Genomic DNA, 25127 nt, shown 5'->3' on the forward strand with positions numbered 1-25127 from the left:
AGGAGCCATATGAGTGCAGCGTAGCTGGAATTCAAACCGTTGCACCCGAACTCCAAACCCTGTACCAGTTCAACACTTCCTGAGTGCCTTGACAGAACCTGGGTCTTTTTCAAGAACAGCTTCTACTTAAAGCCCAGCCAAATTCCTCTGTGAAGTCTAGAAGAGTTTGGTGTTTAAAAACAAAACCAAACCAAACAACCTACTCCACACCCCCCCCACCTCTCCGTCCCCATAAAAGCAACAACAACAACAAAAACCAACCCTCTCTTTATCATTAGGCAATACTGTCTCCCTGATTTGCATCTTCCTGGACCAAACTGAACAGTAGTGAATTGTCCCATCTGCTGTCAAAACCATCCTCACGGACTTCAAAGAATCCAAATGGAGAAAGGCCTGTTCCAGGGAAGGGGGTGGGTGGAGAGATGGAGGCCGAGGTTTAGTCTTCTCATGAGCACCATGCTGCAAGTGACTGTCTCCGTGCCAGCTGACTTCGCTTTGAATCTGGGGCTTTTCACAGCCCACACCCCCGCTCGGTCCTTCCTGTCAGTCCAAACAGGCTCAAGGCTCAGCTCCCGTTTGAAGTAGAGTTGCTCCTCTTCACACGTGCTGTCTGAGGTGCTAGGGATTAGGAAGCAGCTCTCCACGGGGCAGAGCCGGCCTAAGCCTCAGCCAGCGGTGTGAGAGTTCAACCTCTCTCAGGTGATAATAGCACTCTGGGCTTTTCTACTGGGATCCCTGGGCCCTCAAAGGGTCTTAATTAAAGTGGATGTGTGAGTCTTGGAGGCAAACATAGTTCAAGAACTCTGCGTGGGTATTTCTTTTGAGTTCTGATTCCTTTCTGCCTGGCCTCAGAGACCTGGGTGCAGAGAAGAAAGAGAAAACAACCGAGCAAGAGTTTCTGCTTCTTTGTCAAAGACTGGGGCCCTCAGCAACACAGAACCTCTCTGACCAATGCTCCGCGCTAGTTTAGAAATGAGTGGACATACTCCGTTGCATCTTGAGTGATGAATTTTCTTTTCCCTGGAACTGTTCCCGGGAAAAGCAATGTATACACGAATATGATAATAATATGATTAATATTTTCAATTTATTTACACAATAAATGGTATTTAGATGAGGACATTAAACTGTTTTCTTATAAAGCAAGTATCTTCCTTTATAAATTCCAAATATAGATTTAAAGAGTAAATATTTTGGGCCTGGGGAGGTGGCTCAGTGGGGGAACACCTGTTCTGCAAGCATGAGGACCTGAGTTCGAATCCCCAGCACCCACACCGGTGACCTTGCCTGTTTGTTGTTCCAACATTGATAGAGCAGAGACAGAGCCCTAGAGACAACCAAAATCACCAACTAAAGATCTACCCATTCAGCAAGAGACTCTCGAGGTAGTAAGGCAGTGAGTAGCAAAGGAAATGACTTGCAAGTTGTCTGGCCTCTACTTTTGCTTATGGGTACTTGAACCTACTTGTGCATATGGTGCACACAGATAAATATTTTTAAACGAAAAAATAAAAAGCAAAATATTTTCTTCCAAAGCTGGAGTAGTAATTCAATGACAGAGCACTTTCCTAACAAACTCATGAGGCCTGGGGACTGAAAAAAAAGTTTTTTTCATGGAAGGAATTTGAGCGTTATAAAAGGCAGCAATACATTTCTGTGGGCAGAGAATGTTGTTCAGTGGTAAAGTCCCTGCATAATATATGCAAGGCCCTGGTTGTGATCCCCAGCAGTGGAGGGAAAAAGAAAAGACACAGTACTATATTTTTGTGATTTCATTTGAGTGTGACTTGTTTAATATATAATTGAGGCTCTATCTTGCTTTAATAATGAAAAAATTAACTGATATACAATGGTTGTTTATCTTTATAGGTTAAAGTATGATACTTCAGTACCTGTATATAATGTTCAATGACCGGATCATAACTGTCACAGACATCACCTCAGACGTTTATCTTTTGGCTATGTTGGGAACATTGAATTTTTTAAAGATTTACTGTCTGTTTAAATAGTGTGTGTGTGAATGTGAGTACATGTGTCTACAGAGGCCAGAAGAGGGTATGGTGTCTCCTGATTAGAGTTTTAGATAGAGATCAGCTGCCTGACATGGTATCTGGACTCAGGCCCCCGGAAGAGCAGAGCAGTATACTCGCTCTTCACAGCAGAGCCATTTCTCCAGCCTCCTGGACGCAAACATTCGAAGCCGCCTCTATCGCTATTCTCATTTCTACTTCTTTGTGATTAACTGTGTTTTTTTTTTAAACTTCTACATATAAGTGTGAACATTTGACATTTATCTATGCCTGATTTATTTAACATAACCTCTATGCTTCCACAAAGGACAAAATCCCATTTTTATTTTACTTTATTTTTTTACAGCTAATATTCTGTTATGTACAGACACCACTTTTCCCTATCCATTCGTTTGTTCAAAGCCTTGGTTGACGCTGAATCCTGGCTTTTGTCAATAGTGTTGCAGTGAACATGAGACTGCCAGTGTCTCCTTGACATGAGACCTTTATTTCTTTTCCTTGGGGTTTAAATGCGGGAGTAGAACGGTCGCTTCTTTAGTTGCTGTTGTTGTTATTGTCGTTGTTTTGAGGAATTTCATGCTGTTTTCCCTAGTAGTTCTACTAATTTAATATTCTCATCAATAGTGCTTTCGATTTCCTTTTTCACATTAATTCTGTACTCTCCTTTAACCAAGGATGCTTCACCTTCTAGACTCAAAGCTCATTAAGTCAGAGACCGTGGCTTGCTGGATTACCACGGTATCCCTGATGTACTGTGTATATCATAAATACTCACTGAATAAGCAAAGAATTATTTAAAAAATAAGTAATCTAGGGCTGGAGAGATGGCTTAACCATCAAGAACATAGCTGTTCTTCCAGAGGATCCAGGTTCAAGTCCCAGCACCTACATGGCCATTCAACCAGCTCTAACTCCAGTTCCAGAGGACCCAACATCTTCTTTTGGACTCAACAGATACTGTGTACCTCTGGTACTCAGACATACATGTAGGCAAAGTGTCCATATGCGCAACATAAAACAAGTAAATCTTAAACAAAACAAAACAAAACCCACAATTCTCAGAGTGTAATCTAGTGTGATGCACCCATGTTTGCTTTCATCCTCAAAGAACCTTCCTTTTTAGATTTTTTCTTATGAAAGCACTCATGTTACACATTAGAGCTGGCCACTTTAAGAAGCTACTCATGATTATTTACAAAGAAATAGTCTGCGGATCTTAAGATCAGGCACGCAAAAGCTTATCATTTTGTGAGGTTGATAATTTTAAATAAGCGGAGAAGATTTTGAATAGAGCGAAATGGGGACAAAACCGAACTCATATAACTGTTTAACAAAGCTACCTGGACTTGCTGAACGTGAGAGATTCGTCATTGCTTCATGGTGTTACTGCCAAGGCGTGTTGTTCTTGTTCTAGAGTATGTGTATGCTTGGAACACTGTGTGTACCATCTGTAACGGTGGCTGGGAGAAATGGCAGCGAGTGCCCTGAAATCAGAGATTAGCGTGTGAGTCTTGGACATTCGAGCATCTTCAGAAGTCACACAGACTCTTCAACGGAAGTTTGGTTGTATGCAACCTCTTTAACACGAGCACCCAGCTAAAAGATAACCTTTTCTTCTAGGGATGAGATGTGTTTGGTCACAGAACCAGAGGATGGAGGAGACTTTCTTTCAAACAACACTGGTATTGTCAGAGAGTGACGCTTGCCCCATCCTTCTCTATTCCTCTCTGCCCTCAAAAGATTTTTTAAGAGTGTTCAGGGCCATGATGTTGCCTAGTTTTGCTACCAACTTTCCTTCTTGATCTTTTATTTCAATGTTGGCTTTCTTTCCCCTGTGCGCTCACTGACGTCTGGTTATGGGGTCAAGCTATAATTAGTCTGTATATGAAGTTTAGTTCACTGTGGCTCTTTTGGCGCTAGACTCAAATGGGCTTTGATGTCTGGCTGGAGCTTTGATCCCAGACCCTCAAATGGTGGTCATCACCCAATCCAAAGGATCGCACTCCCCCCTCCCCATCTGGGGACAGTTTTCCTCAATTACCTCAGTTGTGTCTGTTTGGCCATAAACGCTGCAAGGCATCATTTGTTGCTTTTCTCGATTGCGAATCGTGAAACGGCTACTCCTTGCTGCGTCTGCTGTGAACTATTCACTGCAGGATGAGGACTCTGCAGAGTGACGCTCTGACTTAGGTGGGGTGCTCTTCGGAATTGTTCTGTCCAAGGGTTCAAGCAGCTTCAAGCTATGATGCAAGGACCCTTTCTGGCACTGCTCAGAAAATATATCCAAGCATGTGCTACACAGTTGCAGCGTGTTCAAATCCCATGCTTTGTTTCTAGTACCTTTAGCTCACTCTCCAGATCCAACAAGGCAGCAGGTCCATTCTGTCTTTAATGTCACAGTCTCTTGCGGGTCTATCACAGTGTTCCTGAGAAGAATAAGCCTCCAGTGAGAGGAAAAGATGGGACTCCGCTGAACACCACTTGAAAGGAGTGAAATAAGTTGCACCATTAGAGGAAGAAGCGCCAGTGGCTGCTTAAAAGAAGGGTGTGTGTGTGTGTGTGTGTGTGTGTGTGTGTGTGTGTGTGTGTGATCAAAACCACAGCAGAAAGTGAGACCCGGTTTGTAATGTGTAATGGAAGGGGACTGTAGGTGATTTCTGGCAACTGCCTTCTTGTTACCTACAAATGAAACACAGACTTCAAGAATCAGGAAAATCCACCAAACTAAACTAAGAAGGAGAATATTTGGCTGTTAGGTTTAGCGGAGAACAGGAGCAACCGGGCCAGTCACACTTAATCTGATGACATTGGGAATTTTCCTGGAAAAACAATTACAGCATTGAGCTCCTTGCTTCGAACTTCATTTGACAGCCAAAGTTTGTTTTAATTGGCATCCAATGAACAAACAGCATTACTTATTAATGTGTAATGGATACTTTGGAAAGCATAACCCCCACCCCCCATTTGTGATCATTTTATTGGTGGAGCCCTTTGCATACATTAGTTTTAATATTTAAATTTGTTGGGAACACTTTTTCAAGTAGATGAACAAGCTGCTATGACAAATGGCTTGCTTTGAACTAACAGGCCAGCCTAAAGGGGCATTTGGTGGGGGAGCAGGGTGTGTGTGTGCTGGGGTGGAGGGAGAGGTGGGAAGGTGGAGAAGTTTGGAGACACAGCGACTTGTCTGTCAGCTGTAACAAGATTTATTAGCAGTGTGTAAAAACATGTTTCAGCTTCCCCCACCCCTTCAACTATACAAATATAGTTGCCAGTGTGTGACATAGTACAGGCTACAATAACAGGGTCCACCCAGCCAGAAGGAACCTAATTCAGAACTAGAAAGCAAGAGGTCTATTTAGAAATGGGTAGAAGGAAACAATGCCAGAGGACTTGGGAGAGTGGACTGTGTCATGTAAGGCAAGCCATTATTCTAAATTTGTCTTCCTGAAACTAGGAAGCAAAATTAGTTCTTGTATTACCATGTAGTGTTTGGGACACAGGAGGCATGAAGAATGTGTGTCCTGTAGACTTCGTACATACGGGAACACCTGAATAGGATTCCACTTTTATATCATGCTAATTATGAACCAAGGCTGTCTTCCCTTTTATGTCCGTAGGAGGTAGGAGCTGGAGGAGGTGGGGTGGGAGGAGAACAGTGTAAGTGGGTGGCAAGGCAGCTTTTGCTTTTGTTTGTGTCTTCTTGGTAAAGGTCAACTTAATTTTATTTGTTGTAGAGATTAAGTGGGAACTATTGAGTTTAGAAGTATGCTAATAGAAGAACAATTTATAACTAATTTGCTTCCTCTGGAAGTCTCCTCTGGTAATTATCAGTTGCATGCTTCTAGGTCTTGTGCTGAGTGAGAGCACAGGTACCATGAAGGTATTAAAAGAGCTTTTATGACCCAGCTGAAGAGAACATACACAAGGAACACCTAAGTATACAGATCATGTGTGCCCAGAAAGAGAACCAGACAATAGTGTGTGAGAAGGACCAGACATCCATGCAGTTAACCAGTTGGCAAGGGGGAAGGCTGTGGGGGTCGGTGGGCATATATTGGTCATGGGGTGTGAACGAATTGATTTTGGAAAATTAGACCACATAGAAGGTAAAAAGAGAGAATTCCTTGCTGGAGTAGCTGGACAAAAGTGTAAGATTCTGAAATCCTGACCTGAAATGTGCTCCTTCATATAACACTTTGTCTTAACTTTCTCAAATTGTGACTCGCTAAATTCAATTTCTGAGGTGCTTGGATGCAACGTTTTTTAAGAGGCATGAGTTGTAGTCTCATAAGTCAGCTAGTGGCATTTCCAGATAGATCCCAGTGCCACTGAAATACCCATTGAGTGGCATCCCAAGGACACAAGGTCAAATCCCGAATGGTACTTTAGGGGAATTTTTAAAAAAAAGTTCCCCTGGAAGGGGAAAAAAAATCTCTCTCTCTCTCTCTCTCTCTCTCTCTCTCTCTCTCTCTCTCTCTCTCTCCCTCCCTCCCTCCCTCCCTCCCTCCCCTCCTTCTTCTTCTCTCTCTCTCTCTCTCTCTCTCTCTCTCTCTCTCTCTCTCTCTCTCTCTCTCTCTCTCTCTCTCTCTCTCTCTCTCTCTCTCCCTGCCCTGAGATCTGCCTGCTTCTGCCTACCAAGTGCTGGGGCTAAAGGCATGCGCCACCTCCGCCTCACTGAGAGCGATAACTCTTTTAAGATTTACAGGCTGGACCACCGCATGTCTTTTTATGCCATTTGCCACTATAATTTTTAGAATAGGTAGGCCTGTGTGCTAGCTCCATTTTACTATTGGGTAAACAGAGTCACAAAGAGAGGACACTTAACTTCCTATTCGTGGATGAAATAGGAATCAGATTCAGACAGTGCGGACTCGGAGTCAGGGCTCTAGTGAACAGAGGCTAAGGAACAATAAAAACTCAAACCCTAGGTGCTCACACGCCACCCCTCATAAAGTCTGGGCTTTTATAGGAATTGATGCGACCGCTGACCTCACAACAGAATCCCTCTGTCTGATTTTAAATGCCTCTTACAGCAAAGCTTCTGCTGAAAAGCTAAAACAAACAAAAAGAGTTTTAGAACAATGCTCTTGCTTTTTTCCCCCCAGTTACCAAATAGAGCTTAAAACAAAGGCGACTTCCAAATCCAAATTCTCAGAAATGGTGTTCTGAGTACCGAGTGGACTTTAGCTTGGTATGGAGAAACCCAGAGCCAAGGGAGAGGACTCCGAGCGTGGACGCGTGAGGAAGGGGTTAAGTTTCAGAAAGTTGTCCCGGGAGCCCAAAGCCACGGCGCCCGCGGATCGGCCCTCGGGGCTGGCTGTAACAAGATGCTCGGCCCGCGCCCGCCACGGCCTCGGGAGATGGAGCCGAGCCAATCGGCGCCGAAGGGACCGCGGTGCCGTCGGACCGAAAAAGGGGGCGCGGAGCCGGGGCGGGGCCGGGGCGGGGCGCGGGCGGCCCCGGCGCCTGACAGGAGCTGATCGCCGTGAGCCGGCGGAGGCGGCGGCTGGCGGGCGGGCGGGCGAGCAGGCGGGGTGGCGGGTGGCGGGTGGCGGGGCCGGGAGTGACGTAGCGTGGCCAGGGCGTTATCAGCTGCGGGGCCGCAGACTGGAGCAGCGCGGGATGCGAGTGCGGGCGGCATGAGCTCCCGGCCGGGACCCTAGCGCGTGCTGCTGCTCTCGGGCTGGCCGGGCCTCGGGGGTCATGAAGCCCGACTCAGCGCGCGAGCCCGAGCCGCTGAGCCCCGGCAGGGGCGCAGAGGCCGAGGGGCGCTGGCGCGAGAGGGGCGAGGCGGACACGGAGCGGCAGCGCACCCGCGAGCGCCAGGAGGCCACGCTGGCGGGGCTGGCGGAGCTGGGGTACCTGCGGCAACGCCAGGAGCTGCTGGTGCGCGGTGCGCTGCGCTGCTCCGGGGCCGTGGGGACCGTCGCGCCGCGCGCCGGGGAGCTGCGGGGGGACGCGGCGCAGCGCAGCCGCCTGGAGGAGAAGTTCCTGGAGGAGAACATCTTGCTGCTGCGGAGGCAGTTGGTAGGTGGTGGCCGGTGGCCTGATTGGAGGGTGGGCTGGTAGCTTCTGGCCGTGGGATCTCTGGCCACGACGTGACCCCCCGCTTCGATTTTCCCTGACCCCCTTGGTGTCGCGGATGCCAGCCGCGCGTGACTTCCACGCGTTGTTGGCGGATGCCTGCTTTGTGTCACCTGAGGAGCTGGCGGATAGCGGGGAGGGGGCGGCCGCTCTTCTATCCTGCATTTGGAATTCTTGGAGTCCCTTGGTTCTAGCCTGAAAGTTAAGCTACTGCAGGTCCCCTTTCTCGGAGGTTTGCAACCCCCACTTTTAGTGCCATTTCACCTTGTGGTCTCCCCTGTTATCCCCCCCCACCCCCCAGGGAGGCGCACAAAAGCGAGGAAGAGGCTTGTTGCTTGCCTAACTGTCCAACATTGAGTTTTACGGTTACCGCGAAGCTCCCGCTGGGAGCGGTGCCCTACCCGGTGCTCTCTCTCTCTTTCTCCTGGGTCGGTGTTTAGTTTTAAATAGAAGTCCTTTGTATAAGGCAGCTAAAACTAGATGCAAATACTGGCAATTTGGCCGGAGAGCCTTCCCCCTCCTCTTTTATCCGGTCCGCCAGCTGTGCTTGGTGGTGGAGGTGGGAGAAGGGAGAAGCTGCTCGCTGGGAGTATTTATCTTATTGGATTTCTGTCACTGTCTCAGTCGTTCTGTGCAGTCTTCATTAGCAGGGAAGAAAAAGAACTTTGGACTTCATGTGTTGAGAACAGCTTTTGATGCTGTCTCAAAATAATGGCGGCAGCTTTGTTTCAGTGACCTCAAAATGTAGTTTTGGAAACAGCAAAACGATTCTTATCCCAGCGTGTTGTATTAGACCCCTTCAGCTAGATAATGACCCTCTGAAAGTGATGTTGAGGGTTGTCACGTGTTTTCTTGAATTACCGTTTTCTAGATTATTTGTGTAGTTATTGAGCATCAAAGTGCTTTTACTTAATTCATTTTTTTTCTGATGAAATCCAGTTTTTCGCACACAAGCTAAAGGCTTACGTCCAAGCTTTTAAAAGTCGCAGGACACGAACAAGGCCTAGATATTTCCCTGTTATCTATTTTGCAAGGATGTGTGCTGTGGTTTGTGCAAGAGCTCTGTTTTGGCATTTTTACTGTTTCTTTGATAATGGAACAGAATTGTACGTACTACGTGAATTTGAGCCAGTTCTTTCTGGTTGTGACTGGTCGCTTACATTTCGGTATTGTCTTGTACAATAGCACCTTTTTGTCTTCACGGATCTCAAGATCGTGAGTGGCGCATTCCTATTGTCCGCTTCAGGGGAGCGAGGCAGTGTGTCAGGAGAATTCCACTCCAGTCAATGTTTATGGTACTATTTTCATTTGTAGACTTGGCATTCTTGATTTAAACCAGATGCCTTTTGCGTTCTTTTGCTTTTCCAGCAACCGGGAGCACTAGATGGCAGTGTGAGTTAGCACAACCAGCCGGTCACCTTGGGAAACCCAAGCCGAGTTCAAATCTTGATGGGCTTTCCCTGGAGGGTTTTGGATTCTGCCAGCTCACATTATACTTGGCGCTGGCTGTTAGTATTAATTTCTCGCTTTCAAAGGCCTTAAGACTGATTAAGCCCCACTAAGCAACTAATAGAAAACAAAATTCTGTAGGCCATGACATTTGGCCAGAAAAACCTCACCTAAGAAAGATTAGAGTGTAATGTAGAAAATCTGTTACTTTGACTTCAAGAGCTTACTGTGAAGGATTTTCTTTAAACTGGCTGTACACCAGATGATTCAAAGTCTTTACAAATTCCTTGCCCTTACCTATAAAAAGTCACAGTGTATATAGATGAGTAAAAGTTAAAGCCAGATCTTTTCCATTCTTGCAGTACCAGGCATTGAAAATGGACACACCAGCTAAGCTCTCTACCAAGGAGCTACAACTCGGCCACATATATATTTTTAATTTATTATCGTGTGTTTGGTGTATGTATATGGGTACAAGATATGGCACAACACACCCTCGGAGGTCTGAGGACGAAATTCAGGACTTGGTTCTCTCCTTCCAATGTGGTTTCAGGGAATTGAATTCAGATGACCACGCTTGGTCAGCAAGCATTTTTACCCACTGAGCCATGCTATATCCCTATTATTATTATTATTATTATTATTATTATTATCGTTGTTGTTGTTGTTGTTGTTATTATTTAAAGATTTATTTATTTTATGTATATAACTACACTGTAGTTGTATTCAAACACCAGAAGAGGGCATCTGATTCCATTACACATGGTTGCGAGCCACCATGTGGTTGCCAGGATTTGAACTCAGGACCTCTGGAAGAACAGTCAATGCTCTTAACCACTGAGCCATCTCAGCAGCCCCCTATTATTATTATTTTTTCTTTTTTTCGGAGCTGGGGACTGAACCCAGGGCCTTGCGCTTGCTAGGCAAGAGCTCTACCACTGAGCTAAATCTCCAACCCCCCATTATTATTTTTAATGAAAAAACTTTGTATCACAAAAAAAAAAAAAAAAAAAAACCAAACCAAAACCCTGAGAAAGATCTAAAGCTAGAAGGCATGCCTTGCATTCTGATCATCCAGTAGTGTTTTGAGCAAAAGGACTTAGTTGATGGTTAGAGGAGTGGTTTGAGTGGAGGATTTCCTGGTTTTGTCACTATGTACCCATTTTTTTTTTTTCTTTCCCTGATTCTTCCTAATCAGAATTGTTTGAGGAGAAGAGATGCCGGTTTGTTGAATCAGTTGCAAGAACTTGACAAGCAGATAAGTGACCTGAGACTGGATGTTGAGAAGACATCTGAGGAGCACCTGGAGACGGACAGCCGGCCTAGCTCAGGTGAGCGCGTGTTACCGGCAGGCATCGAATCCTGCACTCCAGGGAGAACCCTAGCAAATGGATCTGGTGTTTATTTCCAGTGTGAAAACAACTGAAAAGTAGCATACCATTCATTTGCTCCGGGGTGGAGTAAACTCAATCTGTATAAAAATTTCAATAATAGGGTAGAGCTGTCCAGTGCTCCCTGAGTTTAAAAACTACAAACTTCTATTCAGATTTCTGGAAGAGCAAACAGACCTCCTTTGAAACCTGAGAAAGTCGGATCTGGGCTAGAAAATTAGTCACACTTCAGCTTCCTGAGATTGCTGTGGTTTCCCCTTCTTTTAAGCCATTTGGCTCCTTATATTTCTTTTTTCTTATATTTACTATTTACTTCAGTGTTTTTTGTTTTTGTAGCCCAGGTTGGCCTTGAATCCACTCCTGTCCTCCTGCTTCGACCTTCTGAGTGCTGGGATTATAGGCGAGAGCCACCAAACCCAACCATACCCAGAGACAGTAGTCATTACTCTGAAACATTCCTGATAAAGTTGGGTGACAGACGTGGCTTCCTTTTTCACAACTTTAGAGATGGGACAGAAAGGAGAATGAAAGGAACTTTGAACTGTCCCCAGTGTTATGTGATTTTTGCCTTCTCTAAGGAATATTTGAAATAAAACCGTATATTTAATTTTATTTGTAAAAATCCACCATTTGTGTGACCTCTCCAACAAAGAAACTGAAACAAAAAACGAGCTTTTCTTTTCTTTGATGTGTCAGCCTTTCGTCCTTTAACATAAATGTGTATTATGACTTGATGGGATCCTAATTCCAACCATCCTTTTCTTGTAGGGTTTTATGAGCTGAGTGATGGGGCTTCCGGGTCCCTTTCTAACTCCTCTAACTCCGTGTTCAGTGAATGTTTGTCCAGTTGCCATTCCAGCACCTGCTTCTGCAGCCCCTTGGAGGCAGCCTTGACCATCTCGGACGGTTGCCCCAAATCTGCAGGTAAGGCTTTTAGCATTGACAGGAGTTTTAATTAGAAGAGGTCAGGGGTCTTTAGAGTTATGTAGCCTCAGCTGTCTTTTGATAGGGGATGATTTGGGCAGTGTGCTCATGTACTCAGTGCCACAGTTACACACAGAGCCTACTTTGTACCCCTGGGGGACCCCTTGGCATGCTACTCCTGAGCTATATCTCCATCTCTTTATTTCCCTTTGAAGACTATCCCAGAATTCTTTTATTCTTTAAAGTACACAGTAAGTTACATGTGCCCATCAGTCTAGCCAAGGACTGTTGACATTTCAGGGGGCGGAGGCCCTTCCGTTTCTCAGAGTACTCCACACAATGAAACTGCCCTTAGTCTGCCCATTCTCTGCTCCAGGCTTCCAGGATAGTCATGACGTTGCTGTTGATGGAAGGACTTATGATGATCTGCGTACATTTATCTCCTCTGAATTCTTCCAACAGGAATTCAGGGTGCAATTGTTAGCATTCAGGGTATAGCTAAGAAAAGAAAATGAGGGACTGGAGAGATGGCTCAGCAGTTAAAAGCACTGACTGCTCTTGTAGGGAACTTGGATTCAGGCCTCAGCATAACCATCTGTAACTCCTGTTTCATAGGCTCCTGCAGAGAGGTGGTCTATATCCACATACAGGACATACACATAAAATTAAATATATATATAAAAAGAGGCCTAGTGATGCTATTTAAATGATTTAAGGTTACGTAGTTGGGTCATAGCAGGATTCAAACTCTGATCTATGTTCTCCCTCCACTCCAAGGGGACTCAGAAATGGTTATGTTCAGCCATCTCATCTGATTTTTTTTTTAATGTTGTCTATTGCCACAGGTATTGTGAGAAGCTTCCCTTTGCTAAATGAGAGTTGCCCCTGAAAGTCAGAACTCCCCCTTATTACTGTTATATGTTGGTAACATAGGACAGCAGGGAAAACAAGAGGATTGGAGCTGCCAGGGGAGCCTGCTAGGGGAACAGGAATGAACCACTGCTTTCGTGTTTTTTGTCTGAGTTCAAGGCTGATTTTTTTTTTTTTTGAATCCAACAAAGCAAACATCACACTGAGCAGCTGAGGTTGCTAGTTGGTCAAGCCTTTGTATTTGTATAGAGTGTGTTGTCAGCAGCAATCTACCATGGGGGAAGAGTATAGAACCCTGTTATCTAGTATCTGTCTAGTATCTGGGCCTCAAGTTCAGTGTTAATTGCTCCCCATCACTCTGCAGATCTGGTTTCAGTGGGAAACTTTATAAACCCATTAAAGGGCACTTTGGACAGGTTTTCCTCGAAGACAGACCCTCTAGTGCTTCCAAATGTCACATCATTATATAATTGGGACAGCAGGGCTGGGTCTTGGGAGACTGTTTTGTCTGTTCCAAGTAGAGAAGGGAGATAAATGGCAACTCATAGGCAAATGTGACTTAAGGCAAAATGTGACTTAAGGGGTTTTAAGGTACTGGGGGGGATGATGGGAAATGGTGTAAGATAGAGAGGTCACATTATTTCCTTCCTTCCCTCCCTCCCTCCCTCCCTCCCTCTCTCCCTCCCTCCCTCCTCCTCCTTTCTGCCACTCCAGGCACCCCTGCACTGCCCCATCTTCCTGCTAGGATTGTAGGCATTCACCACTATGGTGGGCTTTTCTACCATTATCAAGCTATTAGAGGTTGAGTAGGTACAAACATGGCATTTTCATTAAAAACAAAACTCTTTAGAAATGATATCTTAGAGTCTAGATTAATTTTTGTTTTTTTCTCTCAAGACTGCTAATTTTTGAAGGTCAGAAAGCTTTCCCTTAAATACTTTTTTCTTTTTTTTAAAAGGATTTATTTATTTTATCGTATGTGAGTACACTGTCACTGTCTTCAGACACTCCAGAATAGGTGCATCCAATCTCATTATAGATGGTTGTGAGCCACCATGTGGTTGCTAGGAATTGAACTCAGGACCTCTGGAAGAGCAGTCAGTGCTCTTAACCACTGAGTCATCTCTCCAGCCCCTCCCTTAGACACTTAATACAGAGTTTGATACATTGTAGGTTCTCAATATTCAAATGGATAGATACAATAGAGGAAAACTTAGAATTTCCCCTACTGAAGGTTATAAAAATAATTATTTTTCCAGGGCAGAAACCAACATTTAACTAAGAGCTTGTTTCATTGTATTTTGACATGGACATTTTTGAAATGTAAAAAGCTTCTTTTAAAATAGAATTTTATGTGTATGAATGTTCCTGCATGTATGTTAAGTGAGTTCACCACATGTGTACAGTGTCTACAGAGCAGAAGAGGGCATCAGATCCTCTAGAGCTGTCAGAGGGCTGCTGACAACTGAATCCAGTGGTGCTGAGAACTGAATCCAGGCCCTTCCTAAGAGTAGCAAGTGCTCTTAACCGCTGAGTCTTGTCTCTAGCCCTAAGAAATTTATCCTTCAAAATTGCTTAATCTTTAAAAATCTTATTGAAATTCCTTGCCCTATTAAAATATTGTTTTTACTGTCACTATTAAAGATATACTGTGAGTGTTAAAATTTTATCAGTTGTTATTGTAATAAGGTCTGGGGACTGGAGAGAAGTCTCGATGGTTCAGAGCACACGCTGCTGTTGTAGAGCACCCACTTTAGGTGGCTCACTACTTCTTGTAATTCCAGCTCCAGGGGATCTGGTGTCTTCTCACCTCTGTGGGCAACTGCACTCATATACACTAGCACATACACAAAATTAAAAATAAGAATACTCTTTTTTTTTTTAAAGCTTTGATCTGTTTTGTTGATTTTTTTTCTAAAGGACAGTTATGTTTAAATAGTTCCCACTAGGGAACATGTTTTTAAAAAATACAGAAATGAGGAGAAAGGCCACAGCAAGTGTCTTAAGGATTTTAAAGAGAAACCAGAGAACAGGTATTGGAAACAGAGTAAACATTGCTTTTCACTTTTCACACTGGAGGGTACTGTTAGGATTTTGAGGTGCTTCACTTCAGAGTTCATTTGCATAGGTATCTTTAAATTTTATATTGATTTATGTCATGATTTTCACTAAGCTGCATGAAGTGTTTCCTTACATTATTCAGTAGTTTCAGAGTCTTTATGAATGGCTAAATATTTTTTTTGGTTAAAGACACGATACATTGTACTTTGTCAAAATTCTTGAGTATTGTTTGCCTTCATTCAGTCATCCATGAATTTCAAGAAAGCTTGTAGAAGAGCTAGTGTAGAACAGTTCTCAATCCTTTGGTATCCTCTCATCACTAAGTTTACTTTAGTAAACTTTGGCCACAGTCAAGGTGGCTCTACCAATTCATTTCTTCAGTGTGTCTTTGCATGTTTTTCAGATCTCATAGGATGGTTGGAATGTAAAGGCGGCCACTGTGAAGACCAGGCCTCAGGGACAATGTGCAGTTCCCCCTCCACACCACAATTTAACCCCCTTGATGTCATTGCAGATGTGAATCCTAAATACCAGTGTGACCTTGTGTCTAAAAACGGGAATGACGTATATCGGTATCCCAGTCCACTTCACGCTGTGGCTGTGCAGAGCCCAATGTTTCTCCTTTGTCTGACGGGCAACTCTCTGAGGGAAGAGGAGGGGCTTGGGAACCACGCCAGCGACATTTGCATTGGATCTGAACTGAATGCCACCAAAATGGATAATTCCTTGCCATCTCCAAGCAGTTTGTGGCCGGCTTCTCAGCCTGCATCCAGTAAGAAAATGGATGGGTATATTCTGAGCCTGGTCCAGAAGAAAACACACCCTGTAAGGACCAATAAACCTAGAACCAGTGTGAACGCTGACCCTACCAAGGGGCTTCTGAGGAATGGAAGTGTGTGTGTCAGGGCCCCTAGTAGTGTCCCACAGGGCAGCAATGTGAACCTTAAGAATACGAAACAGATGTGTTTGCCCTGTGGGGGAATACCCTCTTTGGAAAATGGGCCATTCTCTCCTCCTAAGCAGAGGTCAAAAGACTCGAAGACAGACCAGTCAGAAAGTAAGAGGTTGGCTCTGCAGGAGGGCTGCTCGGTAGGCACTGCCATGGAACCCCAAAGCAAGCATCTGCCCAAAATCGCCAAGGCAGCCTCTCAAGAGCTTGTAAGGTGTCAAGCTGGGCTGGGAGAATCTATGAAGGAAAGCAATCAGGTTTCAGCCGTTTCTCCTAAAACAAGTCCGGGCGGAGGCCCTGTCGCTTCCACAGAGAGCAAAGCTCTGCAGCTCCAGAAAAAGATGCCACAGAAGAGCAGTCTACAGGCCTTGCCTGCGGTGGACAGGCCATCCTTGGACTTCAAAAGCGAGGGCTCTTCTCAAAGCCTCGAAGAAGGGCATCTGGTAAAAGCTCAGTTCATCCCAGGGCAGCAGGCGGGCGCCAGGCCTCACCGTGCACACAGGAACCCGGGTGTCGCAAGGAGCGCCACCTTGAAGGCCCGTGGCCAGGCAGCCACAGAACATGGCCTTCCCACCGTCAGGGAGAAACCGCGGGCGGTGGGCAAGAAGTGCCGTTTCCCAGACGACTTGGATACAAATAAGAAACTCAGGAAGGCCTCCTCCAAGGGCCGGCGCAGCAGCGGGCTGCCCGACGCGAGCCTTCCTGGCAGGCCACTGGGCACCGGCGGCCATAGGGCAGGCAGCAGGGCGCACGCGCACGGACGGGAGCCGGTGGTGGCCAAACCTAAACACAAGCGAACCGACTACCGGAGGTGGAAGTCGTCGGCCGAGGTCTCCTACGAAGAGGCCCTGCGGAGGGCACGGAGGGCTCGCAGGGAGCACGGGGGCGCCTACCCAGTGGCCGTGGCCGTGCCCTACCCCAGCCCCTACGCCTACGTGGCCAGCGACTCTGAGTACTCGGCCGAGTGTGAGTCGCTCTTCCACTCCACGGTGGTGGACACCAGCGAGGACGATCAGAGCAACTACACCACCAACTGCTTTGGCGACAGTGAGTCCAGCGTGAGCGAGGGCGACTTCGTGGGTGAGAGCACCACCACCAGCGACTCTGAGGAGAGCGGGGGTTTAATCTGGTCCCAGTTTGTCCAGACTCTCCCTATTCAAACGGTTACGGCCCCAGACCTTCACACCCGCCCCACAAAAACCTTTGTCAAAATTAAGGCCTCGCACAACCTCAAGAAGAAGATCCTCCGCTTCCGGTCAGGCTCTTTGAAACTGATGACTACTGTTTGAGTAGCTGATGTAGCGAGTGTCTTCCCCTCCCCCAGTCTCTGGAAAAGAAAAGAAAGAAAGAAAAAAGGTGGTGTCTTAATATTTGTGTCATACTTAAATGATACTTTCCTTCTACTAGGATAAACCCAAGATAAATTATGTCTCGCCATCATGTATGGACGCTAGTGCCTTTAATGGAAGGTGAAGGATGTATCGCTAGTTAGAAGTGAATATTGAGGTCTTAGTGGTGGTGATAATGAATGAATTTTGATTATCAGATGTTTTGTCCGAGTGTCTGGCAAAGTACAGGTCTGTGATGTTTCAAGTTTTATTTGGATGAGACCTTTTGTTTCCGAGGTCTGTGGATAAAATTTTTAAGTCGTGAACTCGCGCCTTGATGTTTTAGGGCTGTGTCCCTGAAAAGACTTTCCGGTTGAGGGGCATTGCATACAATTGTGTAGAATAGGTAGAAAAAAAAATGGTCATTGCTTTCTGTAAACTTTTTTAATATAGTCAACATTTCTCAGATGTCTCTCCATCCTATTTTCTTCTTAGAAGTACACTTTTTACTGGATTTAGAACCTAGTAGACCAGACTGTAAATCTGGAGGTGGTAAACTGGATAGGAAGACTGACAGGACCTTAGAAGGATTCACAAAAACCTTTGCCACGTGTAGTGCCTCAGCCTTCGTTACAGTAACTCTTTCTGGGCCAGGTATCCAGCAGTTTTTGATGCCTTTCTCTCTGCTCCTAACTTGTATCCAATACAACTGTTTGTCCCTTAGACAGCTTGCCTTTGGGATAAAATGTTGGTCCTATGGTGCAAAGAAATTCACCCTTACTGGGCATGACTCCAAGCCCAGAATTGCTCTCACCTAAGCACTGGCCTAAACAGTAGTGCAGTTCACTCCCCACTGGACCACTGACTTGTCTGGAAGGGCTTTACATTTTTTAAAAAAGTTTTTGGTAAACAGTATTGTGTAAAATAGAATTTTTTAAATACTGATATATGCATGTTTTGTGCATGAGTAGTAGTTATTTGGATTCCTGTTTTGATATTCCTGTTGTTGAATTACTGTATAATATAAACAGTATGTGTTTTATATATATCATTGTGTAAATTTAATATAACACATTATATGCTGTACTAAATGATTTGTTTTATTGCTGTTAACTTTGTTATTTGTTATAAAAACCAGATGTTTACACTTATAAATCTTGTGCTGGCTGTTGGTGTTATTTTTGAAATTTACATTAGACTTGTTCTAGAGTAGAATATGATTTGTTATAGTTAAATAGGTTTTAGCTCAGGTTAATGAATCGGGAAAACTTTTCAAAAATTTAAATTGGGCTTATGGGTTTTATTTTTTGTGTGAGTGTTTTGCCTGCATTTCTGAATGTGAACCATGTGTATGACTGGTGCCTGTGGAGGTCAGAAGAATTAAGTGGAGTTACTGATGGTTATAAACTACTCTGTGGGTACTGCGAATTGAACAGAGGTCCTTTGCAAGGGCAATAAGTGCTCATAAGTAGTGAGTCATCTCCAGCCCCCCAAAACGTTGCCTTAGTTAAAAGTTCAGGTAGTTTAAAAGTTAAGGTAAGTCTCGTTATCTGCTTTTCTTTTGTTTGTTTCTTCATTTGTTTTCTGAGACAGGGTCTAAATTATAGCCCAGGCTGGCCTGAAATTCACTATTTAGCCCAGGCTGGCCTTGCAAGCTTCATTAATCACTTGAGTGAGTGTTGGAATTACAGATGTGCACCACCATGCCCAGTTTTGGATGACTTAGGCAAATAGTTTGGGAAGAAGCCACCCCAAGCTTTTATTACATTTTTTAAACTACGGAAAGTTGAAAGGACTGAACAGTAAACAAATGTGTAGTCAGCACCCAGCTTCAAAAGTCACAGGTTTTTGCCTTGTTTGCTTTAACTCTGTGCATGAGACCAGATTGCTGTTTTTGTAGGCCAAAGCCATATGGCATTCGGGCCACCTCCCAACTGCACATTGCTGCTTTGTTTATTAGATGGGCTCTCAGTGTGTAGCTCTGCGTAGCCTGAAACTCCTGATGTAGAGTAGGACGACCTTTTAATTCAGACTCCACCTACTGTTACCAGATGTCCTTCTTCAAGGCGTAGAAAGAGCCCTTGCTTTTGAAGTTCAAGGATGGCCTGTCCATCCCTGGCCCCAAAATTCATTTCACAATCGCTAAGTTTCAGATACTGATTTTAATGCAAAACAACAAAAATCGATGAACTCTCAACTCTCAAAGTCATTTTAGTGTATTTCCTTCGTCTCTTTTAAATCGCTCTCATCCTCCCCTCCTCCACCAGCAAGGTGCAAGGTCTTCGTCTTTGTGATGCGGCAAATTTCTCTGTGGATTATAAAAGTCACAGCAAGACATCTCTTCCCCACAGAGTCTTTTTAAAATCAAATTCATAGAAATCTTTTAGGTTAGCATACAAAGTAATAGGCGCCATCATGGCATCTTCATAGATAAGTGAGCCAGACATTTCTTTTTTCTTTTCTAGACATTTTAGATAATTCGACATCCTGCTTTGAATACCGTTTCCTGGAATTCCTGGTCAACCCTGAGCCAAGCACCAGGGGTGAGCTCGTTGTTTCTGATGCTCTGATCTAATCCCGGCACATGACCATGAGCCTGACTGTGGGTGGCATCTGTGACCTGCAGTCAGTTTTCAGTCATTTCCAAAGTCTTCACAACGGACCTTCCTCTCAGAGGGAACACTTTTCTGGAAACCGACTTAGTGACCATGTCTGAGATGATGCCTTCCAGACTGTGAAGCATGAAAGTCAAGATCATCAAAGAACTCGGATTTGTTCTCCTTGCCCACCACTCAGCTCCTCACTCACAAAGTGGGATTTTGTCCATTATTTTCAATAGCAAAATCTCTGCTATTGTTATAAACGAGTTCGTTACAATATTTCCTTATTTTTAAAAGTTGTGCTCATTGTAAAAATACAACTAGCCAAACAATACATAAATAATAACAAAAACAAACTTTAATTCTCAATCCTGCACTTAGGTAACTTGGGATGTGTTTTGCCATAAAAACTGTTATAAGCAACACACACATACAAATGCGTAACCGTGGCCCTTTTTCATAAAAATGAAGTCTCCATCTTCGTGAATGCATCTTTCATTGTGCGGATCTCTATGACCCACTTCCCTCTATCGGCCTGGTGTTCGAGTGAGATGTCCTCCATAGTCTCAGTCCTTTCTAACGGCCTGGTGGTTCGAGTGAGATGTCCTCCATAGTCTCAGGCAGTTGGATGCTTCGTCCCTAGGTGGCGTCACTGTTTGGGTAGGTTAGAGGGTGAGGTCTTATAGAAGGAATTAACTGGCTTTGGGGTTTCAAAGACCCTGAACCATCCCAAGTTTACTCTCTCTGGTTTTTGCTTGTGGTTTGAGGGGTGAGCTCTCAGCTGTTCAAACCACCATGGGGCCTGAATGCTTCCAGGCCTCTCCACTGCAATGATGATGTCCTGGAACCCTAGGCGGGAATGAGCTCCTCCTTCTCTTAAGGTACTCTGGTCATGGGGATGGTGTTTTAGAACAGCAACAGAAATGTAACTAAGACAACGGGTTTCCAGATGTCTCTGTTTTCTTCCTTCCTTCCTTCCTTCCTTCCTTCCTTCCTTCCTTCCTTCCTTCTTTCTTTCTTTTTTCTTTCTTTCTTTCTTTCTCTCCCTTTTTTTTTTTCTAGACAGGCTTCTGTGTAGCTCTAGCTATCTTGGCACTCACTCTTAAGAGTGACCAGGCTGTCTTCTAACTCAGAGATCTGCCTGCTCTGGGATTGAAGGCGTGTGCCACTACCACCCAACTTCAAAAACCTTTTCAGTGAAGAAAAAGGCATCAGATTTTGTGGATTACTTGGATTTACACAGCTTAGAAAAAATTAGTATTTAGCCACCAAGAGCTACTCAAGCATTCTTTATTTGCACATGAGGCCATTCTGGTTCTCTGATGGAGTTGGTTATTTTGTATTTTGAGCTGGTTTTTAGTGACCAAAGGCATTCTATAGGGCTTGGGTAAGGCTTTTGACACACCGATATATATCTATATCTATATATCTATATGTCTATATCTATATATATATTTGTTTTTAAAAAAACCTTTTTAGGTCAACAATCTCAGGGATGTTTGTCTTAATTTATCTACTCTGGAGTTCTCTGACAATAGGGGTAAACTCAAATTCTACAACCATAGGCCAGGCTGTGGCTGTGTGGTCTCAGAATTCTCTTTTCCCAAGGTAACCTTTCTGTTTCCTCTGGGACCAGCAAGCGTGAGTTGCGCTTCCTATTTTCATCCTGGTCCTTTCACAAAGAGCACAGCCCTTTAGTGATCTCAGGAATATGGGGACACCTCAGTCCTAGATTCTGAATGACTTTCAAAACTAAAACACTTGGCTGGGGAGAAGGCTTAGTCACTAAAACAACCATAGGAGTTGGACTCTTAGAGCCCACCCGAAGAAGCTGGGCATGGGGCTAGGCATCCGTAACTCCAGTGCCTTGAACTTGATCCTTGTGATCCTCCTGCCTCAGCCTCAGAAGTAGTGAGGACTGTAAACCTGTGCCAGCAGGCTCAGCATACACAGGCCTCTCTGTGGCTAGGTGGCTTTGTCTTGCGCAGTGAATGCTGAAGTTCTTAGACACTGCAGAGACGTGCTCCAAGCGGATCGTGCCACCTGACAGCCAGCGGTAGTTCCATCCTTGTCAGAGCTGAGCATGCTCAGTCATTTTAACTTGAGCCAATTCATTGAACGCACAGCGGCATTTCATTACCTTAATTTGCATATCCCTGACGACTAACAACGCTGAGGACTTTTTCATGTTGTAGTTTGTCTATTTAAAAAATGGACTTGGCTCCTCTCCCTTGACTCATGCAGGGGCAGTTTTTCTTCTTTTTGAGTCTGTGGTTTGTCTTTTGCTTTCCTCTTTTCTTTTAACCCTCACGCTGGGACTCAGACTCAGGCTCTTGGGCATGGGAGAGATATATCCTTTAATGACGAGCTACGCTTGCAGCCTGCCTTCCTTTAGTTTTCTAAAAGTGTGTGTGTGTGTGTGTGTGTGTGTTTGTGTGTGTCTGTGTTGTGTGTGTCTGGTGTGTATGTGTGTGTGTGTCTGTGTTGTGTGTGTCTGGTGTATGTGTGTGTGTGTGTCTGGTTTGTGTGTGTGTGTGTCTAGTGTGTCTGTGTCTGTGTGTGTGTGTCTGGTTTGTGTGTGTGTGTATGTGTGTGTGTGTCTAGTGTGTCTGTGCCTGTGTGTTTTTGTGTCTGGTGTGTCTGTGTCTGTGTGTGTTTGTGTCTGGTGTGTCTGTGTCTGTGTGTGTTTGTGTCTGGTGTGTCTGTGTGTGTGTCTGGTGTGTGTGTGTGTGTGTGTGTGTGTGTGTTGGCGTGGGGGCATATGGACATATGAGGGTGTCTGTCTGTCTGCCTGTCTGTGTGTGTTGGCATAGGGCATGTGTCATATAAGGGCAGGTACCTGCAGAGGTCAGAGGTGTTGGGTCTTTTTGGAATTGGAGTTGCATCTAGTTGTGAGCAATCCAGCAGGGGTCCTGGGAGCTGAGTGTAGGTCCTCTGTAGTTGGTGTTCTTAACCATTGGTCCGTCTTTCCAGCCTCTGCCTTTTAGTGTTAAGTAGTGTATCTGATTAAAACTTTTTCTTTTTACTGTTCATGATTTTTAAGTCCTACTTAGGAAGCCTTTGCCTAAACCAATTTATTGTGAAGAATTTTTTTCTAGAAATTCTATTGTTCTCACCTTACATATAAGCCAAAGATCTATTTGTGCCTGGCCTGAGGGAAGAGCGGGAGCTTAGTTTGCCCAAAGAGCCAGTTGTCTAGGCTTCCACATGGAGATGACAGAGCACTGTGGCTTTGTCCTCAGATGTCCATCATCTGTGCAGGGAACTGTCTGCTCCTGGACCTCGTTCCATCCATATGGCTAGTCTCCCTCCCCACCGGCACTAAACTGTATTGAGTTCTGGAGTTCTGCACTGTCTTGAAATTGGGCCCTGGGTTTCTCTTTGCCTCCTTAATTCCTTTTTTTCTCCTGATCCTTCACCCCGTCGGTTTCTCCTGGGAGGGAGGCCATGAAATCTAACTCACTACAGGGACACACCCATCTCAGCATTAGTGTTTATGTAATGCTTATTTATTTACTGAGACAGGGCCTTACTGTGTATCCCAATCTGGTCTTAAACTCGCTATGTGTTATGGGCTATCTTCACACTTCTGGCAATCCTCCTGCCTCAGCGTACTCCTCCTGGCTTAATGAGTCTTTGGGCCCATAAGCAGCTGTTATTATCGCTGCTGCTTCCTCCTCCTCCTCTCCTTCCTCTTCTCTCCTCCTCCTTTCCCTCCTTCTCCTCCTCTCCTTCCTCCTCTCTCTCTTCCTCCTCCTCGTCATTGCAGTGTTTAGTAGTTTTTAATGAGGAGGTCTTCATCATTAATTTAATTTTATTTATTTTACTTTTTGAGATAGGGCCTCATCTATTCCAGGTTAGCCTAGAACTTTCTTTTCTTTTCATTTTTTTTTGATTTATTAACTTATTATATATACACTGTAGCTGCCTTCAGACACACCAGAGGAGGGCATCAGATCCCATTACAGATGGTTGAGAGCCACCATGTGGTTGCTGGGATTTGAACTCAGGACCTTTGGAAGAGCAGTTAGTGCTCTTAACCTCTGAGCCATCTCTCCAGCTCAGCCTAGGACTTTCTATGTAGCCTAGGAGGATCTTGAGTTTCTAATCCCCCTGCCTCCACACCTAGAGAGCTCGGAACATAGGCTACCCCTCCACACCTGGTTTTCTGCCATGCTGGAGTCTGAGGTCTTTGTGCAGTAGGCGAACACTGTACCAACCATGCTTCATCCTAGCTCTTCCTGCATGTTTTATGATGCGTGTCAATGTTGCAAATGCTTTAAAAATATCTTCCGAAAAACTGATTGTTTTCTGTGTATTGATTTTTGAGTCAGGGTTTCTATGTGTAGTCCTGACTGTTCTTGAACTTGCTCTGTAAACCAGGTTGGCCTCGAACTCACTGTGGTCCTCCTGCCTCTGCCTCCAGAGTACCAGGATTAACAGTGTGTGCTACCACCACCAGGCAACTGGTGTTTTTATATTAACTTCATTAATTTTTTGTTTATTTGTTTGTTTTTTTAAGACAGGGTTTCTCTGTAGCCCTGGCTGTCCTGAAACTTGCTCTATAGACCAGGCTGGCCTTCAATTCAGAGATCTTCCTGCCTCTGTCTCTTCACCTAGTAAACTTTGTAAACATTGCTTTTTATATCATCTTTAAGGTCTGTGTTACCAGGGAAATTAGGGCACCTCTGTGGGCTCTAAGTCTTTTTCATAAAATAACTTAGAATTGTACTCTGAAGGAAGCTCAAGGACAATTTTATTAGAGTTTAAGACAAAGGCATCAGGGCAAACCCACTGAGAATCTCAGCGGCTGCTGTAAGGTGAAAGGTGGAGAGAGAGAGAGAAAACCATGTCCTTTTGAGTTAGGCCCCAAGAAAACAGGCAGGTCTGTTAATGGGAGCTGTCAGTAAACAGCTGTAAGAAAGTATAGTGGGGGTGAGGACATCTTCAGAGACACGGGAAAAGCCCAGAGTGTCAAAGCAAGCATACTTAGACTTTTGGACAGTGTCTTAGTTAGGGTTTTACTGCTGTGAACAGACACCATGACCACGGCAACTCTTATAAAGACAACATTTAACTGGGTTCAGAGATTCAGTCCATTATCATCAAGGTGGGAACATGGCAGATGTGGGGCTGGAAGAACTGAGAGTTCTACATCTTCATCCAAAGGCAGACAGGAGAAGACTAGTTTCCAGTAGCGGAAGAGGGTCTTCAAGCCTGCCCTCACAGTGACACACTTCCTCCAACAAGGCCACACCTCCTAAAGCACTGGGCCAAGCATTTTCAAACCTCCACAGACAGAACCCAAAGAAGGAATGGAAAGGGAAGGAAGTTAAGATTTTTTGAATCAGAAAAGTAAGCAAGGCTCGCAGAGCTGCACCACAAACAGGCTGAGGAATTGCATTGTAGGAGGGACTTGTGGGAAGGATAAGTATGTC

At 44.8% G+C, this 25127-nt stretch overlaps 1 protein-coding gene across 3 annotated transcripts; it reads left to right on the forward strand.

Annotated features, from left to right (window-relative positions):
• Window positions 1-7592: 7592 nt before the first annotated feature.
• Window positions 7593-19573, forward strand: Dact1 (dishevelled-binding antagonist of beta-catenin 1). 3 transcript variants are annotated; one of them, XR_010052134.1, is made up of 5 exons: window positions 7593-8060; window positions 10765-10897; window positions 11726-11881; window positions 15216-17117; window positions 19555-19573. XR_010052134.1 is itself a non-coding variant. In XM_576044.8 (4 exons), the coding sequence occupies exons 1-4, from the start codon at window positions 7737-7739 to the stop codon at window positions 17048-17050; spliced, it is 2448 nt and encodes an 815-aa protein (XP_576044.1). In that variant the 5' UTR covers window positions 7593-7736; the 3' UTR covers window positions 17051-18244. The 3 variants fall into 3 exon arrangements, 2 of the variants coding, with proteins under 2 accessions (XP_576044.1, NP_001386100.1); XM_576044.8 differs by lacking the exon at window positions 19555-19573 and having other exon boundaries at window positions 15216-18244; NM_001399171.1 differs by lacking the exon at window positions 19555-19573 and having other exon boundaries at window positions 7638-8060; window positions 15327-18244.
• The last annotated feature ends 5554 nt before the right edge of the window (window positions 19574-25127 follow it).

The sequence above is a fragment of the Rattus norvegicus genome, chromosome 6 (genome assembly GCF_036323735.1).
Source record: "Rattus norvegicus strain BN/NHsdMcwi chromosome 6, GRCr8, whole genome shotgun sequence".
NCBI classification, from domain to species: Eukaryota; Metazoa; Chordata; class Mammalia; order Rodentia; family Muridae; genus Rattus; species Rattus norvegicus.

Excerpts from the sequence above, each read along its gene's own strand:
- Dact1 (XM_576044.8), top strand. The coding sequence starts at position 7,737 with ATGAAGCCCGACTCAGCGCGCGAGCCCGAGCCGCTGAGCCCCGGCAGG. Across the intron at positions 10,898-11,725 it reads GGACAGCCGGCCTAGCTCAG|GGTTTTATGAGCTGAGTGAT; the intron begins GTGAGCGCGTGT and ends CTTTTCTTGTAG. Across the intron at positions 11,882-15,215 it reads CGGTTGCCCCAAATCTGCAG|ATCTCATAGGATGGTTGGAA; the intron begins GTAAGGCTTTTA and ends CATGTTTTTCAG.